The following is a 20,251-nucleotide window of genomic DNA, read 5'->3' on the forward strand; positions in this document are numbered from 1 at the left end:
GGTATAAACAAACGTCGCTATTGTGACGTCACATAACGCTGCTTTGACGTAGAACGACATAGGTCCCCCCTTAAATGCTTCCTTGGCTTACTTATTTAAATTGAATGCTTTTATGGCTTGCTGATTTGAAAGCCTCTTTTGCTTATTTAATGTTAGTAAGCCTTATCGTGATGCCGTTTTATAACTGGGTAGATAATTAAATCTTTTGAGAAAGCCTGAAATGTCATATCTTTGGCGTCATGAAATACAAGGAATGAACAGTGGAATGCTATATTTTTTCCCAGCTATTACAGGCAGCCTAATATTAACGCTTTTAAAAAGGAGGGATAGGAAAATAATGACTGTGTATCTGAACAAATTTTGACAATGGGAAAAGGGGGTCTGTCCAACCTCAACATTTTCGTTTTTGGAAGGACAAGGGGCCGGGGTTAAAAACTTATCCAACATAAATATTTTATATAATGAAATATTCCCACTGGATGATTTTACCAACCACAAGTCCCATATGTTCCATTATCATTCCCTGTAAAATGACTTTGCCATCAAGCCACTTGAAATATCAAGGGAAAGTTTTGGGACAGTCTTGCATTATTTACCCTTCTGCTGACCAGATTCTTGTTTAATGGGCACGCGACTGGGAAAAACGCACGCATGGAAAATTTGTAAATTTTAATATCTATATATAAATTATAAGGTATGTTTACACACTGAGAAGAATCCCGATCTACGTGTAACAGCAGCGATTTAAGGTATACATCCATACAGTCTTCTACACAAATTTCTATTTTTCAGTTAAAATTTGTAGCTGACAAATTGACAAATGCATATTCTAATTGAAAGATTGAAAATCTAAAAATTATTCAGGGGTAAATTACCGTTCATTTATTAATTTATTTAAGATAATTTAGCAATATCAAACAATGACAGATGATAAAAATTACACATGTAATTAGCTTGGATTAACAGAAATCAAAGTTGTTATTATTAAATAAAGATTAAAGTCCACAATTTAAAACAAAATAAGGAAAATAATTGAAAAGAACAATATTTAGAAATAGTCATTTTAAAAACATGAGAACTTGGCTCAATTTTAGACACAAAAATAATCTCTTATACCGGGTACATGTAATTACGGAAGCGTATTAGTGCTACCTGGGCCATTTACTTTTTTTTATTTCTATACTTTAATCTATAAAATTTACACTTAAAAAGTGTAAATTTTACACTTAATCTGTAAATTTTACACGTTAATTTGTACATTTTACACACTTAAAAGTGTAATTTTTACACTTTTGTCTGTAAATTTTACTCTTTTATTGTACATTTTAACTTTAATCTGTACAATTTACACTTTAAAGTGTAAGTGTTACACTTTAATCTGTAAATTTTACACTTTTATCTGTAAACTGTACACTTTAAAGTGTAAATTTTACATTTCAATCTGTAAATTGTAATTTTTTTTCACTTCTTAGTGTACATTTTACACTTAATCTGTAAATTTTACACTTTAATCTGTAAATTTTACACTTTAATCTGTTCATTTTACACTTTATTTTGTAAATTTTACAATTTAATCTGTAAAATTTGCACTTTAATCTGTAAAAATGACACTTTATTCTTACACTTTAATCTGTAAATTTTACACTTTAATCTGTAAAATTTACATTTTAATCTGTGAAATTTACAGTTTAATCTGTAAATTTTACACTTTTTTGTAAATTTTACAATTTAATCTGTAAAATTTGCACTTTAATCTGTACAATTTACACTTTAATCTATAAATTGTACACTTTAATCTATAAATTGTACACTTTAATCTGTAAAATTTACACTTTAATCTGTAAAATTTACACTTCAATCTATCAAATTTAAACTTTAAGATATAAATTTTACACCTTAATCTGTAAATTTTACACTTAAAAGTGTAAAATTTGCATTTTAAAGTGTAAAATTTACACATTTATCTGTTAAATTTTACACAGTTATCTGTTTTATTCACAAAGTCAGTTGGGCAACTCCATACAGCCTAAGTAACACATTTTAAAGCCAAGAAATCATGAATCATGCATGATGAATCTTCATTCTTATTTTTTAATTAACAATAAATGTAAATAATAAGCAAATTAGTATAACTGATACAAGTAAGAGTTTCTTAGAATATTGGTGAAAAGCAAATCAAACATACATGCATACATTCTCAGTGAATATGATATTGATTTTATCCTACGCATATTCGTTAAATGCGCTCAGCAGTTCAATTATTGTAATCGTTTATCGTAAATACATTCTACGTGTAATTGTTAATTTTTGGATTGTTTTTTTTATATTAATAACCAGTTAATATATTCATCAGAAAAGCATACACATATATAAATAATTAAAGTATATTCGTTTATTTTAATTTACATCCTCCGATTCAATGACGTTTTTTTATTGCTACATTCAAAAATCACCAAAATTATATTGTTATAATTTATATCAACCTGATTGTAGAACCATAAACTTTCAATATTAATAAGAACGGCAAATAAGTAAAAAAAAATATTTGATGAATTTATTTTTAATGTTCTTCGCACTATAGTACTTACAACTAAAGAAATAAACTGAATTGAAAGCAGATTTCCGATATTATCCTGGGGAAAATTACTAGGCCAGTGAGTCAATCGCCCATCCTTATTAATCACAATATATGCATGAACATGCAAAAACAATTATGCCAACAAATGTGAACATCTCAATTTTATCATTTTTCAAATGTCATAAGTATAACACCGCGAAACAATCGGTTTTTTTAAATAACAGATGACAGTATACAGGTTGTTCAGAATAAGATTAAAGTGTAAAAGTCATACCTTAAAGTGTAAAAGTTACACATTGAAGTGTAAAAGTTACACATTGAAGTGTAAAATTGACACTTTAAAGTGTAGAAATAAATTGTTCAACTGGCACTAATACGCTTCCGTATATAAAACAGTAAAATCCCATCGTGATAATATTTTCTCTACGAAAAATTCAATTTTATATATACTTCCATGCTGTGAAAATAGCAAAGCTACCAGATGTCAGTGAAATTTTTCAGAATTTTAACTACGTATGTGACTATTGTCCTTTCCATATCTGTAAATTTTGAGGTCCAATCTCCCATCCGAGTCACTCAATTCACTTGACTCCACATTGATATCTACTCCATATCATATACAAGTTTGAAATTGAACTATGCTTTTCCAGTAAGAATAATACGTGCTTCAAAATACCATGATTTCTCAAGGGAGGCCTATACCATCTCATAACATACTGAAAAAGGAAGTCAGATGTTTCGGCTATTGATCATTTATTGTGCATACATATCGCACATATTAAAAAGTGAACTTCTGCGACCACACTGCGTATATTTGGTCAGCTGGGGCGTAACAAATATGCTACTTGCGGTATTCGCTTATATGTAAAATTACCAATGGAATTTAAAATATGTATATTTTTTAAATGTTCGATGAGATGTAAGAAAGTATTGAAAGTATTCAAATATGTACACACTCTACGAAATAAAAGGACTGTAATACAATCCACCACGACTAAGATATTGTGACATTAAACACAATATGAATCTAGATAATATACTCTCCTCCTAAATGATATAATAATCTGTATAACAGATGTGCAAATAGGCTCCTGGTGACAGCGGTCTGCGCCTCATTGAAAATCTGTTTAAAAAAAATAAATATCGTTTATATCACACCACCGAAACACTAGATTAGTGTCGAGTCAAGTGATTTGAGGTATGGTACGTGGCTGATGGGAGCCACTTTCTTTGAAAACAAGCACTGGCCTCGAAAACCTCAGAGATAGGATCAATGAAATCAAGAAAGATCCATGAATCACATATTAAGAATTTGATGTAGTATAACTCCGTTAAGGGCCTTTCACAATTGGCGCACGAGCAGAAGCGACAAAATATTCGTGCGATCGAAAAACTTTGATCTGGATCGTAAACTGTTGCTGAAATAATCGCATATGAAAAAGTATTCGTACGAAATTCGCACGATCTAAAGCGACCCTTGTGCATTAAATCTTACGATATATCTTGCGTCTATATGCGACTGTTGTGCAATGAAAGCGAGAGTTGTAAGATTATGCGAAAGGATCGCGCTTGTGATTAGGTGATCGGACGACTGAACGTGCAACAATGCGATTGGACGTAAGGCACTCGTGCAATCATGTGTTTCATGGTACGAATGATCGTGCGAGTGAGAAGGGGAATTCATATATACCAACCGTTTCTGACCCTCATCAGTCAAATGCAAGAGATGCCAACCGAAAAGATGACAAAAGCTACAGGTAAAGGCAAAGTTAACCATAGAAAGAAGCCGAGGAGGAGGAGGAGGCCCAGGACCTGCCGCAACTCTGTTCATAATCCGCCTGAGCTTTTGAGGGGGCAGAGCCACCAGACCAGCCAGTTGAGCCTTTAGAACCTGATGGGTACAGTGAGGATGAGGACAGGGTTTACATATACTAGTGGGAAAGAATGGGAAATTGAAGCTGATAAATCATGCATAGTAAAACGTTGCAAGATTACACGAGACACGTTGAGCAACAGTCTCATGGTCGCACAACACACGCATATACAGCTGCGATTCATCTTACGACCGTTAAAAATCGTGAATCACTCCTGCTAGTACACAAAACGTTGCAAGACGCTCGTACGAATATTCGTGCGTTGATTTGCGATAAATGTGGATCGCATTTGGTCGCGTCTGAATAGTGTGTATGTCGACTATTTTGAGGAGACTTGATGCGACTACTAAAACGCATGCAGTGAATGCGAAACATCGTGCAACGTATGCGAGAGCTCGGCGAGAGCTCGTGCGAAGATAAAAGTTTCCGATCGCAAAGTGTTGTAAAGTGCTCGTGCGCCAATTGTGAAAGGGCCTTTAAGAATTTATCATATGCCCCGCTTGAAAAGTGGGAGGGCATATAGTAATCTTTAGTCTGTCCGTCTGTCTTTACGTTTGTCTGTCCTTCCGTCTGTCTGTTACGCTTGGGGGTACCCTTTTCATCTGCGAACAAGAAATTCTTCTTGTGAATAATTTTGTTTGCTGCAAGCTTGCAGCAGACTTGCTGCAGGCCTGCAGCAAACATATCAGTTTGTTAAGGGTTATAATCCGCGAAGGGTTTTTAATTAACACATTTACTTTCTTATTCTTGAAAGGTATACTGTCATAGTTTGTTATACATGTTTCGGGTATTTTTAGATAAGTATATTAGGAGTTTTGCGGGGTTTTCCTAGTTGGGAAGAGTCTGTTTATCGAACAAAAATCGGAGATATCGATGGCTCTGATAAGAATTAATATGATTTATTTTATTTTTCTCATTTTGTATTTTCGAAAGATGAACGGACCGGATAAGAGTTAAGTTACGTAATTATATCTTTTTCGTGTATTTACCAGATGTTCACCATTTCAAATATACATGTACATATATGCAGGAAAATTATTATATCTGTGAATAAAAGATTCAATCTTTCAAAGGTGGAATCTAAAAACAATTATTTCAAAATATTTTGTATCAATGTCTAGACATTATTTTTTCGGTGACAAAAAATATGAATAAACATTGATTACCATGTCGATGCGTATATTTTTTAATTTTTGTTTTTTTCGCAGATGATGAAACTTTATTTTATTCTTTATTTTCTTCTTCACGTGTTCAAAGGGGAAGTGAATTTAATTAATGCAAGCATACAGGAAAGAGGTATGACTCTACTATTATATTGACAATACTTATTATCTTTTCATGCCAAGTATTTGAGAAAAAAAAATTCTCGTTTGTAGAAATTGGAAACAGAGAGGTTGTATATACAAGATGGGGAAAGAGTGTGTGTCCTTCACACGCAAAATTGGTCTATTCAGGTAAAAATTAATAATCATTTTTGAAAAAAAAATTGTTACAAAATTTGACGTCAGATGAAGATGAAACTATTTTTAACAAATGCAAAAACAAATAATTATTTATATAGCAAAGCACTTTTAAGGAAGCTCTAAACACTACAAACTAAAGAGTTCTAATTCTAGGGTAGTTTTACAATCGGCAATCCTCGCCTGACTCCGCTACGGTCTATTCCAATAAGGTTTGTGTGCGAGGTACGAGCCACCCTAGGAGCTCTGGGTGGTAGTATCTTTCCTGATATACTTTATTTTATAAAATGAAATGAATATATGTTGTATATTTTGTTTGATAAAATAAAGTATATCAGGAAAGACAGTAGTTCTATGACTTTAGAGGGATCTGTCCTCAATAGTGAGAGCAAAAAATGATCATTTACAGTCAACTACACAGTTTTTAATAGAATAAAATATGCTTTGCGTTACAAAAGACCAAGGATAAGAAATTGAATTCCTTATTTCCTTTAATTTTCCCAATTTAAGTAAACATCAGTGTCTCTGTTTATGTATAGTCCATTGTGATTGAACATTTTCCTGCAGAACTTAGGTATGTGCCCTGTGCTGTAATTGAATTAAATGGCCTAAATATGCACACCTTCATATATATTTTTTCTCAAAGTCTTAAAAGCATTTACCCAGTATTTAGAGCTTCCTTAAGACATAAGATATTAATGATTGATACAACCTTCAAATGCAGATTTGCTTCTTTTATAGGGTATACCGCAGGATCATATTACAAACATACAGGAGCGGCTGTAGATCCTCTTTGTTTACCGACGGATCCAGAGTGGGGGATCTATAGGGATGGTCTTGATGGATATAAGGGTCATGTTTATGGAGCAGAGTATGAAACAGCGAGCTTTAAAGAAAACATGTATTTTAATGCATTGCATGATCATGATGTCCCGTGTGCTGTGTGTCTTGTTCCAAACAGATCCGTTTTAAAGATGTTTCCAGGTGAGAAAACCTTATATAAGTACCCAGGTGGTAGATTTCATGTAAATAGTAGGTACATTAATATTCTTGAAATAAAAAAAATTCTAGTTTAATTTTAGCAGTAATTGAGGCCGTTCGTTGTGCATTTAGGGCAATAAGAGATTAAAATCGCATTGAAGCCAAACAGGTTTCGGTATGTTAGCTGCATGGGCAACAGGCTTTTAAACATGAATTGTAACTACATGTATACACCCTATGATAGTCACAATTGCATGGATTATGCATCTTAGGATGCAGGCAACCGGGCTAGCTTCAGATGCTTAATCTGACCAATTTTTTCCGGATCCGTGAACAGATTCATGTTCTTGTGCAGTCTTATTTCTTAGTAGCTATAAGAATTATAATGACCAAACTTGCATCTATGAATGCACACTATCAGGCTTGATTCGGATGCTGAATCTGATCTTTATTTCCCGGATGAGTAAACAGGTTAAAGTTTTTTGTGCAGGTTTCATTTATGATCAAGTAGTTGTGAGCCATATAATGACCACACTTGCAAAGGTGATACATTAAATAATGCATACTACTAGACTTGCTTCTGAAGCTGGATCTTAACTATATCCTACATATATTTTCCGGAAAATGGACCAGGTAAATGTTATGGGTGCAAGTCTATCATCAAGAAACTACAGGGGCAATATAAGCCAAACCTGCATAGATTATGCATCAAGAGATGAACACTCTCAATCTTGATTCATATACAGTGGATCTTCAGATACCCGGATGCTTCAGTATCTGGACGACTTTTCATCGGAACGGAAGAAATTTTGTCTTGTTTAACTGGTAATTCAGAAATCCAGACACTTCACATATCCGGACAAATTGACTAGGAACCAAAGCATCCGGATAAATGAGGCTCCACTGTCCTGGATTTGATTTAATTTTCTTGATAGATGACTTAAGTTGGAAGTTTTGGATAGTCTATTTCCAAGTAACTACAAGCCCTATCAGATCAAACTTGCATATATTTAATATATTGGGAAGTAGACTTCTAGGATGTTACTTAATTGTGGAATTTGCCTTACTTATAGACAAAATTCGGTGAGGAAAGCTCTTTAATCTCTGATTACCTATGCTTTTGAGCTCGTTACTAAACTCTTGCTTTTGCCTATATATGTTTGTATGTTGAGGATTTTTCATGGTGTAATCTTGAGATAGGCGTTAAGTACAATGAAACAATACAAAAAACATGGATTATTGAAAATACTGTGAAATCATTAATTTTCGTGGGGGTTTAATTTTCGTTGTTTTCGAGGTATGGATATAGACCCACGAATTCATTTCCACCAAGAAATGTAAATTTTCATAGGCATTACTACTATATGTAAATGTTTTCCAACCACAAATTCAAATCCTCACAATTTTTTTTCCTCAACCCTCGAAAATTTGACCCCACGAAAATATGTGATTTTACAGTATCATATTTTGGATAATGATTGAGGATTACAAAATGTTAGCTTCCTCAGTCGATATGACGTAAACTTTGTTCTTCCTAATCGGATAAACGGATAAATCAGTAGACAAATCAGAATAAAAGTAATTGCAGACGGTTAATTAAAGAGGTCAGTCACCATCCAATCTATAACGACCCATTATATTTTCAAATTCAATAATTTTATACATATATTGTAAACCTATAGAGTTTATCACAAAGGGCATTCCCATTTTTATTCTCAAAATATCAATTTTCTCTTCGCATCTTATTCTATTTTGGGGAATCATTCTTTTGGACTTTTGCTATTTATTTATTGGGAGTTAAGTCTTCAACTCTTTCTGTTTTGGACAGATCCATTGAAGATTTATATAAAAAGTTATTGGTCTGTTCTAATCATCTTAAAGAAACGATAATTATAAATCCATACCATCACGGTGAAATTGTCAATTCGAACTTATTTTATAAACTTTGAAATCAACCAAAGTTTCTTCATTGGCTTACAGTATCAGTCGATAAAAAGGCTTCATTTAAAAATATTATTAAAAAGGAATTAAGATCCTTTTCCCAATGATTGTTCTGAATTAACTGATACATATGATTCAAAGAATGAATATCGCATATGTTGATTAATCAATGGTTACGAGTCAAAGCGCATTCTGTGAAAATTCTGCATAATATATACTGTCTTCAATATAACTCAAAGATTTATATACATGTAAGAAATATTTGGATAATTAATTTAGCTGTTTAGTTTTAAAATTGACATGTTAAAAATACAAACAGATTTACTGAAAGTTCAAGCAAAGTATTTTTGGAGTTTGGGTAGATCGTTAGTAGAGCTTGCTCCTCAGCCAGGAATATGATAACTGCCTCTGCAGCATTGTCTGGACAACCCTCCTCCACACAAACCGGCTGTGTACTCTCCCCTGAGAACCACAGTGTTTACATCCTGACATACACTTTTCGCTGACATTGATAATCTTGACCTGTAAAATAATTATAATGATAATATTTTTTTTTTCGCTTCTTATTAATAGTGGTCTTTTGAAGATCCTTGACAATGTTTGAGAACTTTTTTTAATTATTAATACTTAGAAGACTTTGAAATGTAACTTTAATACATTTTGTATAACATTTATCCATAAGACAAGGCAAATTAAAAAAGTACAGTACTTTTTAACGCGCAAGAAAATAACGTCATGTTTCTGTGTACTACATTGTACGTCATGAGTTTCAGACAGTGGTGATATGGATTCAGAAAACCACAGTGTGGTGATCTCGGACTCTCGGATCACGACGTCACGTGATAGCGTAAAATCAACAGTAAAATTGAGTGATACACATTAAGTATATAATAAAGAACCTTCACTGCTCAATTGCCCTGAATGCCGAGTAAAAGTCAAATTTTAAAGCCCTTCTGTGCTATATAATGAAGTTTCTATATAAGTGGAAATTTATGGAACGAGATGATGTAAAACATCATACAATCATTCATAACGTACTTTTGATAAAATAGCGTGAGTGGAAATGACATGTTGTCGAGTTGACTTCACATGACATATGGCAGTGCATGTGATATTTCATGCAATTTTTTAAAGGAAATCAAAATTTGATAGAAATATGTTTTTAGATTTGTAAAGTTCAATATGTTCAATGAAAACTTGTACGATTAAGCAAATTGATTAAAAAAAATGAATGTATCTTATTTCACACAAAATTTTTTTTTAGTTCATGTTGCCTCGATCTACATTAATAAATTTCTGTCGTAATTCTTGGTGTCTGATTGACTCTGCATCTCACAATAAAAAAAACATTAATATGTAGACAGTGTGTTAAACAATGCTTAATTAAGGTAACGAGGTGTATAAAATGTTTCATCTGTTAATTTAAGTAAAAAGTAACGCTGTAGTAATCATTGAGTTGTACAAAAAAAAACGTGGCAATAAATACTGAAATATAGAGTGAAACTATCAGTTTCGTTAAATTTTGCGATCAGAAAAAAAATGTTGTAAAGTTCGTTTTATCATGATTATCGAGTTATTTGTTTAAATTTATCTTGTTCATATTACCAGATAACATTCAGTCCATTGTGTACCTGTATGCATGGTATGGCACCGTTTGTTTACACAATAAAGTTATGGATTTTTAAAATAATCCATTTAAATTTCTTAATATTTTTATAGGGAAAAATAAACAAGGCACACTAAATCAGTTATTAATTGGTTCATGTAACAGCATTTACTTCCCCCAAGGTAGAAAAAGTGGAACAGTATTTATCACTCCTCATGCTCAGTAATGTTGGGATGCGAGTGATCGGTTGAAGGCTGCAGATTTAGATCAATCATGTATTACGCCTAGATGATTACTCTGTTTATGCTAACCACATAGCAGTAACAGAGTAAAGGAAATTCTTCTTCCAATTTGTAAAAGACACAATACACAATCATACATATAGACATGTAACACACGTGTCATGAAAGATCGAGTTGCAATGTATAGATAAAATGATCTGCCATTAGTTCTTAAAATGAGAATAAAATTTATCAGTATACATGATATAGTGTATTTTAAAAATGTGACCAATTCAAGCATTCTTAACATGATTATTTTTCATTAACACTGTATAATTAAAGTTTGTTGTACTTTCCTAACTAAAACTGTTTATATACAGTGATTTAGGCACTTCATTTTGTCAGAACATTGTCAGCTTCTGAACTGTAGCTCTTCGAAAAAGAAATATAGTGTCAGACCGGCCTTTCGGAGAGCTACAGGCAGTTCTGCAGCTATTCTTGGGGGTAACCGGATTCAGTGTTGGATAAGCATTGCTATACAGCAAAATATTTAGTCAGCATCAACGCATCAGGATATGATCAATTTTGTTTCAGAGTGCTAGGGTGGGAGAACCAGTGACAAGCACATTACTTGATACCGTAGAACTTTTTGACTGGATAATGGCCAATATAGATTTAAGTAATTTATTACTGTAACAAAATTTTACCTTTTCTTTGTGCCACATCACTCCTTCCGGCTGACATGGGGTTAGCCAGATGCCTGCTGATGATGTCAGAAAAACAGACTATTTAATTTTGATGAATAAAAAATTAGAAAATGAGGAGTACGAGGGGTGATCAAAAAGTTCGCGAACTAATTGAATAACTTCAATAAAAGAAACAATATTTGGTTTCAGTATTGATTATACTTTAAATTAGTCCTCTCCAATTTTAATGAACATCTGCCAACGTTCTGCTCATGTGTTAATCACGTGATATAGGCGGTCACGTGACCCTCTCCGTAGCGTTCTGTCACAAAAACTGAAAGATTTTTCTGAGTTTTATATTTATCTCCATGTAAGTTACTTTTCATAAAAAGAAAAGTTCATTTGTCAGAAATGGTCAAATCTTGGAAACAGAATAGGTGGATAAGAATATCCTTTCCAAAAATAAGCATGTCGACCATCAAAACCCAAATCTTCTGTCTCGGGAGAGACGTTTATTCAAGGTGGATAGAGAATGTGTGCCTCCTTTTTATCATATCTAATACGTTTAAAATCTGAAGTAAACGACATCTTGGGTATTTAATAATTAAATTATTGTTAAAATATTCAACTACATTGTATTTTTCAAAGTGTAAATTGGACGTCTTTGATAGCTAATTGCTTAATTAAAACCAGATCTCTTTTCAAATTCGCTTTCACTGGACAAAATATCAAGTATCATTTTTATAGAACTTGTGCATGGTGATGTGTGTACCAATTTTTTTCAATTCTGAATTATGGTTCAGTAGATATATAGATAGTTCGTGAACTTTTTGATCACCCCTCGTATTTTTCTATATTTGAAATTTTGAATTTCTTTTACATTATGTTAGCAACTTGGTCGGCTTGATGACATGATATTAATGAAATAAACATATGCTCTGTATAATTCTGTTTAATAACAGTCTTTTACATAGCTATGGATAATTCAGACATAATTTAGTAAATATTTTTTTTTTATTTCTGGGAGGAGTAAAAATAATTTTTTGATCATGTTTGCATAACATGAGTCACTTAACTCTAAGTGATTACACCTTTATAATTAATATATTCTGAAATTGTTATTTTTTGGTCACTTACCCCGAGTTACAGGTTCAGAGGGCACTTATAACAGTTAAACTCAATTATTTTCTCAAAACAGACTCAGGTACAGTGTTTTCAATGTTACATGTACAGCTGATGAACATCACCAACTCTAGGCAAACGTTTGTTACGTCTTAATTTTCCAGAGATAAGAATAATCTAATGCACACCTTTTCGCCGGGATACATTATGTCTATACTAATGTATAAAATATTAAAGTTATGAAATATGAATTAAAATAAAACCCTGTTTACAACTTTATGAGTTACGCAGGCATCCATTGTTGTTTACAATCCCCGATTCACCTTTGACATGCATATATTATTAGCAAAATTAAAATGACGAACCCGAACGTGCAATAGGACTATTAAAGATATTTGTTCTCTGTAAGTTTATATAATGAAGAGATACCACAAATGTATATATCAGAAACATCAACAAAATTGCTTCAGCGCAAGGGCATACTTTACTTTGTTTTACAGACACAAGGTATGGTCGTTTCTCATCGATTCGTGGTACCCATTGATTCGTGGTATTTTCTTTATCCGTCATTGCGCACGCGTAATGCAATATTCCAGAAATTTATTTTGAGAAATCGAAAGTAGAGTTCCTGGTGTAAGCAAAGGGGCATAATTCAAAGAAAATGACGGAAAATTCGGTAAGTAATGCAAAAAATATACAAATTACGTATACATCCGTATTAGTCACTTTTGGAAGACATACCTGTTTTCCTAAAAATAGCTAAAGGGGTAAGAAATAATAGGTAAATTGATTTCAAATGAATTTCCAGATGTCGTCTGCATGATTGACTGTTTATATCAAGTGATGTTGCTAGGCATTGAATAAAGTATGGAAAGTTGCTAGCGTTAAATATCAGTGTTTTTATTTGTCATAATCAGCAGCCCAATTACAAGTGCTGTAAAAACTATAAGATATTCTTCCTTCAAATTAAAATTATTTTTCTCACTTTTTGCATCAAGAATTCAAAGACAAAATAAATTCCATTTTAAATCCAATTTTTAATTTTATAAATATTAATTTTAATTTTAATTATAAAAAAATCTTTTCAAAACGTGTAATTTATTGATAAAGTAAATTATTGAAGGAAGTGGCTGATTATATATCACTTTTAAAATTAAATTATATAAAGGTATTTGCAGTAAACTAAATAATTTTGATAATTTTTTAAGAGAAAAAGATATCAGTATGAGAAGGCAAATCTTCAACGTGCATATGATGCTGTTGTGTCAGAGGGAATGTCTGTTTATAAGGCGTCTAGGGTATTTTTCGTGCCAGAGCAAACTCTTAGGGACAGAGTAAAGGAAAAAGTTCCACTAACTGCAAAATTAGGTTATGATAACATTTTTACTTTCAAAGAGGAAGAAGCATTGGCACAGCATCTAATATATATGGCCGGAATCGGATATGGTTATACAAAAATGGACATTCAGAGGATGGCAAGAGAGTATGCACATTCCCTAAACAAAAAGCTTCACACAAAGAAGGAAAATACTGACCATCTCAGTAACAATTGGTTTTATGGCTTTTTACGCCGCTGGCCTGACTTGAAACTGGTGAAACCACAAAAACTTTCAATTGCTAGAGCAAAAAATGCATCCCCTGAAAAATTGAAAGCTTATTTCAAGGAACTGTCCACAATATTAACAAAACATGAATTATCGGACAAACCAAATCAAATATTCAATATTGACGAAACAGGAATTTCGACTGACCATTCGCCACCCAAAATTGTTTGTGGAAAAGATGTAAACCCTCAATCCATAACATCTCCACGATCTTCTACTATCACTATCATTGCCGGAGGAAATGCTGCAGGTCATTTTTTGCCCCCATTTTATGTTTTCCCAGGTAAAAGATTGAATGCTGAATTCCTAAATGGTGCCATATCTGGATCTTCGGGAGCAATGAGTGATAGTGGTTGGTCAAATGGCAAAATCTTTGAACAGTACCTGACAACCCATTTTGTAGCAAATGCCAGGATACAAAATCAGGACCCTGTTCTCATCCTTTTAGATGGACATCGATCCCATATTAGCTTAACGTTGACTGACTGGGCACAAAGAAATAACATAATATTATTTGTTCTCCCTCCGCACAGCAGCCATCTGACCCAGCCATTAGATGTTGGGGTGTTTGGGCCACTCAAAAAAATCTATAACAGAGAATGTGCTGTGTTCTTACAGAAGCACCCAGGGAGAAATATAACTAGGTATGATATTGCAGAGCTCACAGCAACACCCTACCTTAAAGCAATGTGTCCGGACAACTTAATTTCAGCCTTCAGAAAAACAGGTGTGTTTCCAGTTGACCCAAAAGCAATTACAGATCAACAGATGGCTCCATCAATAATTTATGTAGATGCTGATCAACCTCAACAGAATGTAGAGATGACAGAAACATGCTTCCAAGCTCATTTTGATCATGATCATCCAAGTTCTCAAAGTCATGATTCTTCAATTCAACAGGAACATGCCACAACGGAGCCATTATCTCAGACACGTATATGTAATGATCCCCCACATTTCTTCAGCAGTCGAAAAATTACAGAAGTCCGAACAGAAAGCAAGAAAAAAAGAAAATTCATCCCGCCATTCCTAGCTGGCTCTCTTTTGAAGAAAACAAACCAGGATATTCTGAAATCTGCGGAAGCAAAGAAGAAGAAGAAGGTTCTTGAGGACACGCAGCCATCCACATCTGGAACATCAACAACAGAAGTCAAAAAATCCAAAAAGACCACGGATCCGATTATTGAGGATGGTAGTGACAGTGAAGGTCAAACAGAAGATGAAGTTTGCTGTGTTTGTCAGAGGTGGGAACCAGCGGGGCTGAGAAGCATACCCGGTATTTTGTTTGTCCAATGGGGGAAGTGTGACTTCTGTTCCCACTGGACTCATTTAAAATTCTGTACCAATGTAAGAGTGCTTCGTACCTCGAGCACATTCAGATGCCCTCACTGTGAGTAATGAAATCAAATGATGTTACTATTATTTTAACCTTTTTTTATGTCTGATCAGTTTTATATGTCTCTTGTCTGATTAAAATTTAATTATATTTTACAAACATTGAATCTAATATCAATTACTGTTACAAGTATCTTTTTTAGTTTTAATTATCACTTCTACTGTAATTTATTATAATTGTTGTTTGTTTAAATATAATTGTATATTTATTGTATATTTACAGCAAAATTATATTTAAATAAATTGTTAAATTATCAAAGTTATTATTCTATGGAATAAAACAACGATTTTCGTCGATATCTTTTATCTTTTTATTAAGCAATTGTGCCCGAAATAGCACGCCATACAAATAACTCAGATTTTGATGACGTACCATACCACGAATCAATGAGACGCTTGATTTGTCTACAGTGGTGTAAACACCACACATTTTAAGGTGAATTTTGACACAGATAAGTGATGAAATTATACAATTTTTTTACTAAAGAAGAGATTAAATCCTATTATTATTAAATCACAATAAAAATAAGCTGAAAGTTTTGTTAATCGATTTTATTTGATTACGAATCGGTAAGTACCACGAATCCATGAGATACCAGGCTACACATCTTTCAAAAGGCGCAGAATATTCCAAGGATTCAAGATATTACTGCACAAATGTCGACAGTGCAATTGTTTAGTTATAGTTTTTTTTTATTTTAACTAGGGTAAAAATTTATAGTCCAGTGTAAGTTTCCTAAAATTTTTATCGATTTTTGTTGATGTGTTTTATTACCTTGAATGGGAAAGAATAATGACGTCATAATATGACGTCATAATGTTCACTTGCATTACTATACTATGGGTAAGTATGTATAAGAAAAAACAATTTACACTTTCCTTGTACATAAATATACAACTTACGCATTTCTATTTGGCACAGTATATTTCTAAGACTTCTTAAAGTAGTCAATGAAGACAAAAAGAAGTTGTGATGGCATTTTATTTACCTAATAGTAATCATATAAGTACTGTTTTCCAGTATTGTTCATCTTCCTCCAAAATATGAATCTGTAAAAATAAAAAGCAAAGTAAGTGTTTTAATCAAATAAATATAGAAAAATTTCAATATTAGAACCACTGATTATAATCTCGAAACTGTGAAAGCGTTTTAAAACAATCAGTTCGATCCTTGTAATGACAGTGATTATTTAAAACTTACATTGACAGTTTTGACCATAATATGGATTGGGACAGATGCAATATGAGGACCCTCCAAACACTTGGCATGTTCCTCCGTTTTGACAATAGGTGGGATCACATAACTGTGTTGTTTCTGTGGAAAGAAAAAGTATTCTTAGTCATCTCGACCAAACAAAACGGTACGATCTGTTTTATTTCATATAAAAGGGGTTAAATTGGATTTAACTCAAAAAATGTTATCAAACATTATGGATTGAAAACTGGTAGCTTGAGCCAGTAAAACTTAAAATAGAACAAAAAAAAATGTTAAAAACATTTTTTTCAAACCCTGGTTTGAAAACATACGTTCACAGTTGGGTCCAGTATATTGAGAGGTACAGCTGCAGATGATACTGCCTCCGGACAACTGGCAGGTCCCGCCGTTTTGACAAGGATTTGGCTGACAGGACTGTGAGGCAATTTCACAGTTAGTACCGCTCCAACCGGAAGGACACGTGCATGTATAAGACGAACCAGAAACGCTACAAGTTCCGGAATTTTGACATGGGTTGGGACTACAAGGGTTTGTAGGGTTTGTTGATCCTAAATGAAAAGCATGTAATAGCAATCTAATTTTGAAATATGACATCAAATAGAAAAATTCCAAAAACATCATCTACATGTGCTAGATGGGGAAACATGTTTTAAAACATTGAACACTGCGATGAGTATGTTTCGAGTAAGTTAAGACGTGTTCTTTTCTGTAAAATAAGCTGTTAATCTTCTAGGACTATGAATCTGAGATTTACAGACTTGTGTGAAGGTTACAGAATCTTTTAGTTTGGACCTGATAATGGATTTTGAATCAACGAAATTCAGAATGCTTTCATTCTAGGTCATTTAGATTTTCATTTTGTTAATTATAAGTTTGATCTTTCTATGACGATCCATTTTTAAGTTTTTGTTTTTATAAAAAAGTTCGAAACATCTAAAAATCCCCTCAGTAGAAATCTGAGAACAATCTTTCAGTATCTTACCAGAAATGGCTTGGACCTTCAACTCGAACCTCTGATTCTGAGAAGGCTGCTGGTCTCTGGATAGCCTGCTGTCAAACTTCAGGATCATAATGTTTTTGTTTCCATCGTCAGTTGTCGTATACTCTAAAACTTGGTTTGCTGGAGTATTACACTGCCTGAAAAGAAAAGTCTCTTACGATTAATTAGCAATAAAGCTTTCTATTGATAAGATTTCGCGCATAAACAATTTTTCTTGCCGCGATATACATTAGATTAAGAGAGAGAACTTAAAAAGAAAATAAAATACTAGTTTGTTAGCGGTATTCAATTTTAGCGATATCAGAACCCTCGCCAATAATTCCAAAATTGAATTCTCGCTGAAAATTTTACTGATACGATCTATGTATACTGTTATATGTTATTCGAAATTTGATATTTAAGGTATTGAATCATATTAATTTGCTGCTATAATAAAGCTCACTTGATTCCGGTCTGTCCTAGAAGGTTATAGCGGATCTCCAGCCAATGATAGCAAGCTGAAGTTTGTGTATTTCTTGCCAAATTTAGTTCTTGAATTGTAAGTTTTATATTCGAATTGGTTGGTCCCTAGAAATGAAAGTTTATGAGAATACCTTTATTTGCAACATTATTGATAAACATTTTTGCAAAAAGTTTTATTTAACAATCTGAATTTTAAAACAAATCAAGTCCAAAACAATTGCTAAGGCTAATTTTGTACATGATTATTTATAATTATCAACATTATGAAAGCTTCAGCAGTGAAACTGAGTATACACACAAACGAACACAAATTTAAAGAGCTGTATATATGCCTATTAACGAATTGAATGTCAATGTTTATGATCTGCATACCTAGTATAATTAATTAAAATTTTTAAAAATGCTTTATCATAAAAATCATGTAAACAATAATATACCCTGATCATCCACACACACTCTTTATCCACACTGTAAGTATTGGGGTAGTTTGGGGACTTAATATTGTGTTCCTGTCCAGCAGCTAGATCTATGATTCCACCACAGTCTGAAAATTTTATTTTATTCATATAACATGTCAGGTAAAAAAAGATAGGTGTTTTCTGATATTGATGAATTAACAATATTTGTTTAAACAGATCAGTAATTTGAAACATTTGGGGTTTTCGTTTTCAACTTACTGCGTTCCGTAATTGAAATGTTTTATATGTGTAAATCTCATTTTGAAGAACTTCCAAAGAGTCCATTGAGAAAACCATTGTAGATTCATCCAACCATGTGATAATATATTATAAACAAAATTCGTACCTGAATCCGTGTCCACCTGTTCACAGGTACTACCGGTTAGATCTGCAGGACACATACACTGGCAGGTGTGAGCAACAAATCCGCTGTTTTGACACGAAGGGGGATTCTGACAGTTTGCTTTAAAACACATTGAATATAAATAATGTACATTATAATACATATGGCAAAAACGCTTTAACGAAATGAAGCTTAATTATGGCGAAGGAATATTTTCCTTTAACTTTCCCCTTTAAACACATTTTAAACTCAAAGTCTTTAACGAACTATGCTTATAAGTTATAAGAATTCAAAATTGTCCATATCTAGTTGTAATTTTGGAGTTTTTTACTGTATATAAAAGATGGTGCATTCTCTGTTATCCTTGGACTTTCAGTAAGGCGTAACATAATCGATGTTACATGATTAGTGTCTGAAATTTACACACCTTTCAAATTCACTGTAGAGATATACATGTGATAGAAAATCGGGCAAATGTCAATAAGTGTAGCAAGGATCCAATCACAGCGTCTCATACGGCAGAGAGCTGGGGTTAAAATCAACTCATCGTTGTCAGCAACAGTTGAAAGTTGCTGATGTTATTAGTTTCTTAACCAATGAGAATTTAAGAAAAGCTAATTATGGAGCTTTGAGATTGCCATGCGTTATTGAAAGTTCAAGGATGATCGAGAATTGTTCTATAAGTATTTTACAATAAAAAGTAACTATTACTATAATTGATGTACTCATTTTAAATTAGAAATGGTATTCGTAATTAAACAACTTTAATACCTGCACAACTATAGGCTATTGTGATTTCTTTGACGTCATTGTGAGTGAGAGTCTGGGCTGTATCAACAAGAGATTCTAATCGGCTGTCTTTTAACTTCATAGTTCGAAGACCTGGACTGGAAGCACCAGCCTAGAACACCATTTAAAGAAATATTTATTGTCACAGTCTTAATTATTAAAAATATGCCTGGAATGTACAGAAGAGAAAACTTACCTAATGGACAGCTGATGAAAGAACAACTCTGGAACGAGCATTTATTTTTTTTTCGAAAACAAATGAAAATGAAAGATTAAATTTTAGTTTAAAGATTAAAGCTTAATATGTTTATTCATTGTGTAACATGCTGCATGAAAGGTTGCATTTTAAAGTAATAGTACTGGTTTTCATCAAGCCTTTTAGTAGTGTTATGAACTTATGATAGAGTTATATAAAGTTGTCTGTCCAAAGTAAAGAAAAGCATTCCTTTGCGTCGTATGGACGCAGGTGTTATTAGCATATTCCAGAATTCTAACATTCAGTTACATGTACCATT

The 20,251-nt window shown here is 32.9% G+C and overlaps 2 protein-coding genes across 2 annotated transcripts in view; one reads left to right on the forward strand and one right to left on the reverse strand.

The window, feature by feature from the left end:
- Positions 1-13,130: 13,130 nt before the first annotated feature.
- On the forward strand, positions 13,131-15,471 carry LOC134237455 (uncharacterized). Its single transcript, XM_062719543.1, has 2 exons — positions 13,131-13,145; positions 13,678-15,471. The coding sequence occupies exons 1-2, from the start codon at positions 13,131-13,133 to the stop codon at positions 15,469-15,471; spliced, it is 1,809 nt and encodes a 602-aa protein (XP_062575527.1).
- Positions 15,472-16,437: 966 nt separating this feature from the next.
- Positions 16,438-20,251, reverse strand: part of LOC134237456 (uncharacterized) — a 30,410-nt gene continuing 26,596 nt past the window's right edge. Inside the window, exons 30-37 of the mRNA XM_062719544.1 lie at positions 19,719-19,848; positions 18,951-19,067; positions 18,584-18,690; positions 18,127-18,251; positions 17,667-17,821; positions 16,996-17,232; positions 16,670-16,783; positions 16,438-16,518 (exon numbers count right to left, since the gene is read on the reverse strand). Coding sequence (XP_062575528.1) covers positions 16,496-16,518; positions 16,670-16,783; positions 16,996-17,232; positions 17,667-17,821; positions 18,127-18,251; positions 18,584-18,690; positions 18,951-19,067; positions 19,719-19,848 — 1,008 coding nt within the window. The 3' untranslated portion in view covers positions 16,438-16,495. The remainder of the gene's footprint in view (positions 16,519-16,669; positions 16,784-16,995; positions 17,233-17,666; positions 17,822-18,126; positions 18,252-18,583; positions 18,691-18,950; positions 19,068-19,718; positions 19,849-20,251) is intronic.

Source organism: Saccostrea cucullata, unplaced genomic scaffold (assembly GCF_032062105.1).
Source record: "Saccostrea cucullata isolate Sc308-1 unplaced genomic scaffold, CSIRO_AGI_Scuc_v1 ctg999, whole genome shotgun sequence".
Lineage (NCBI taxonomy): Eukaryota > Metazoa > Mollusca > Bivalvia > Ostreida > Ostreidae > Saccostrea > Saccostrea cuccullata.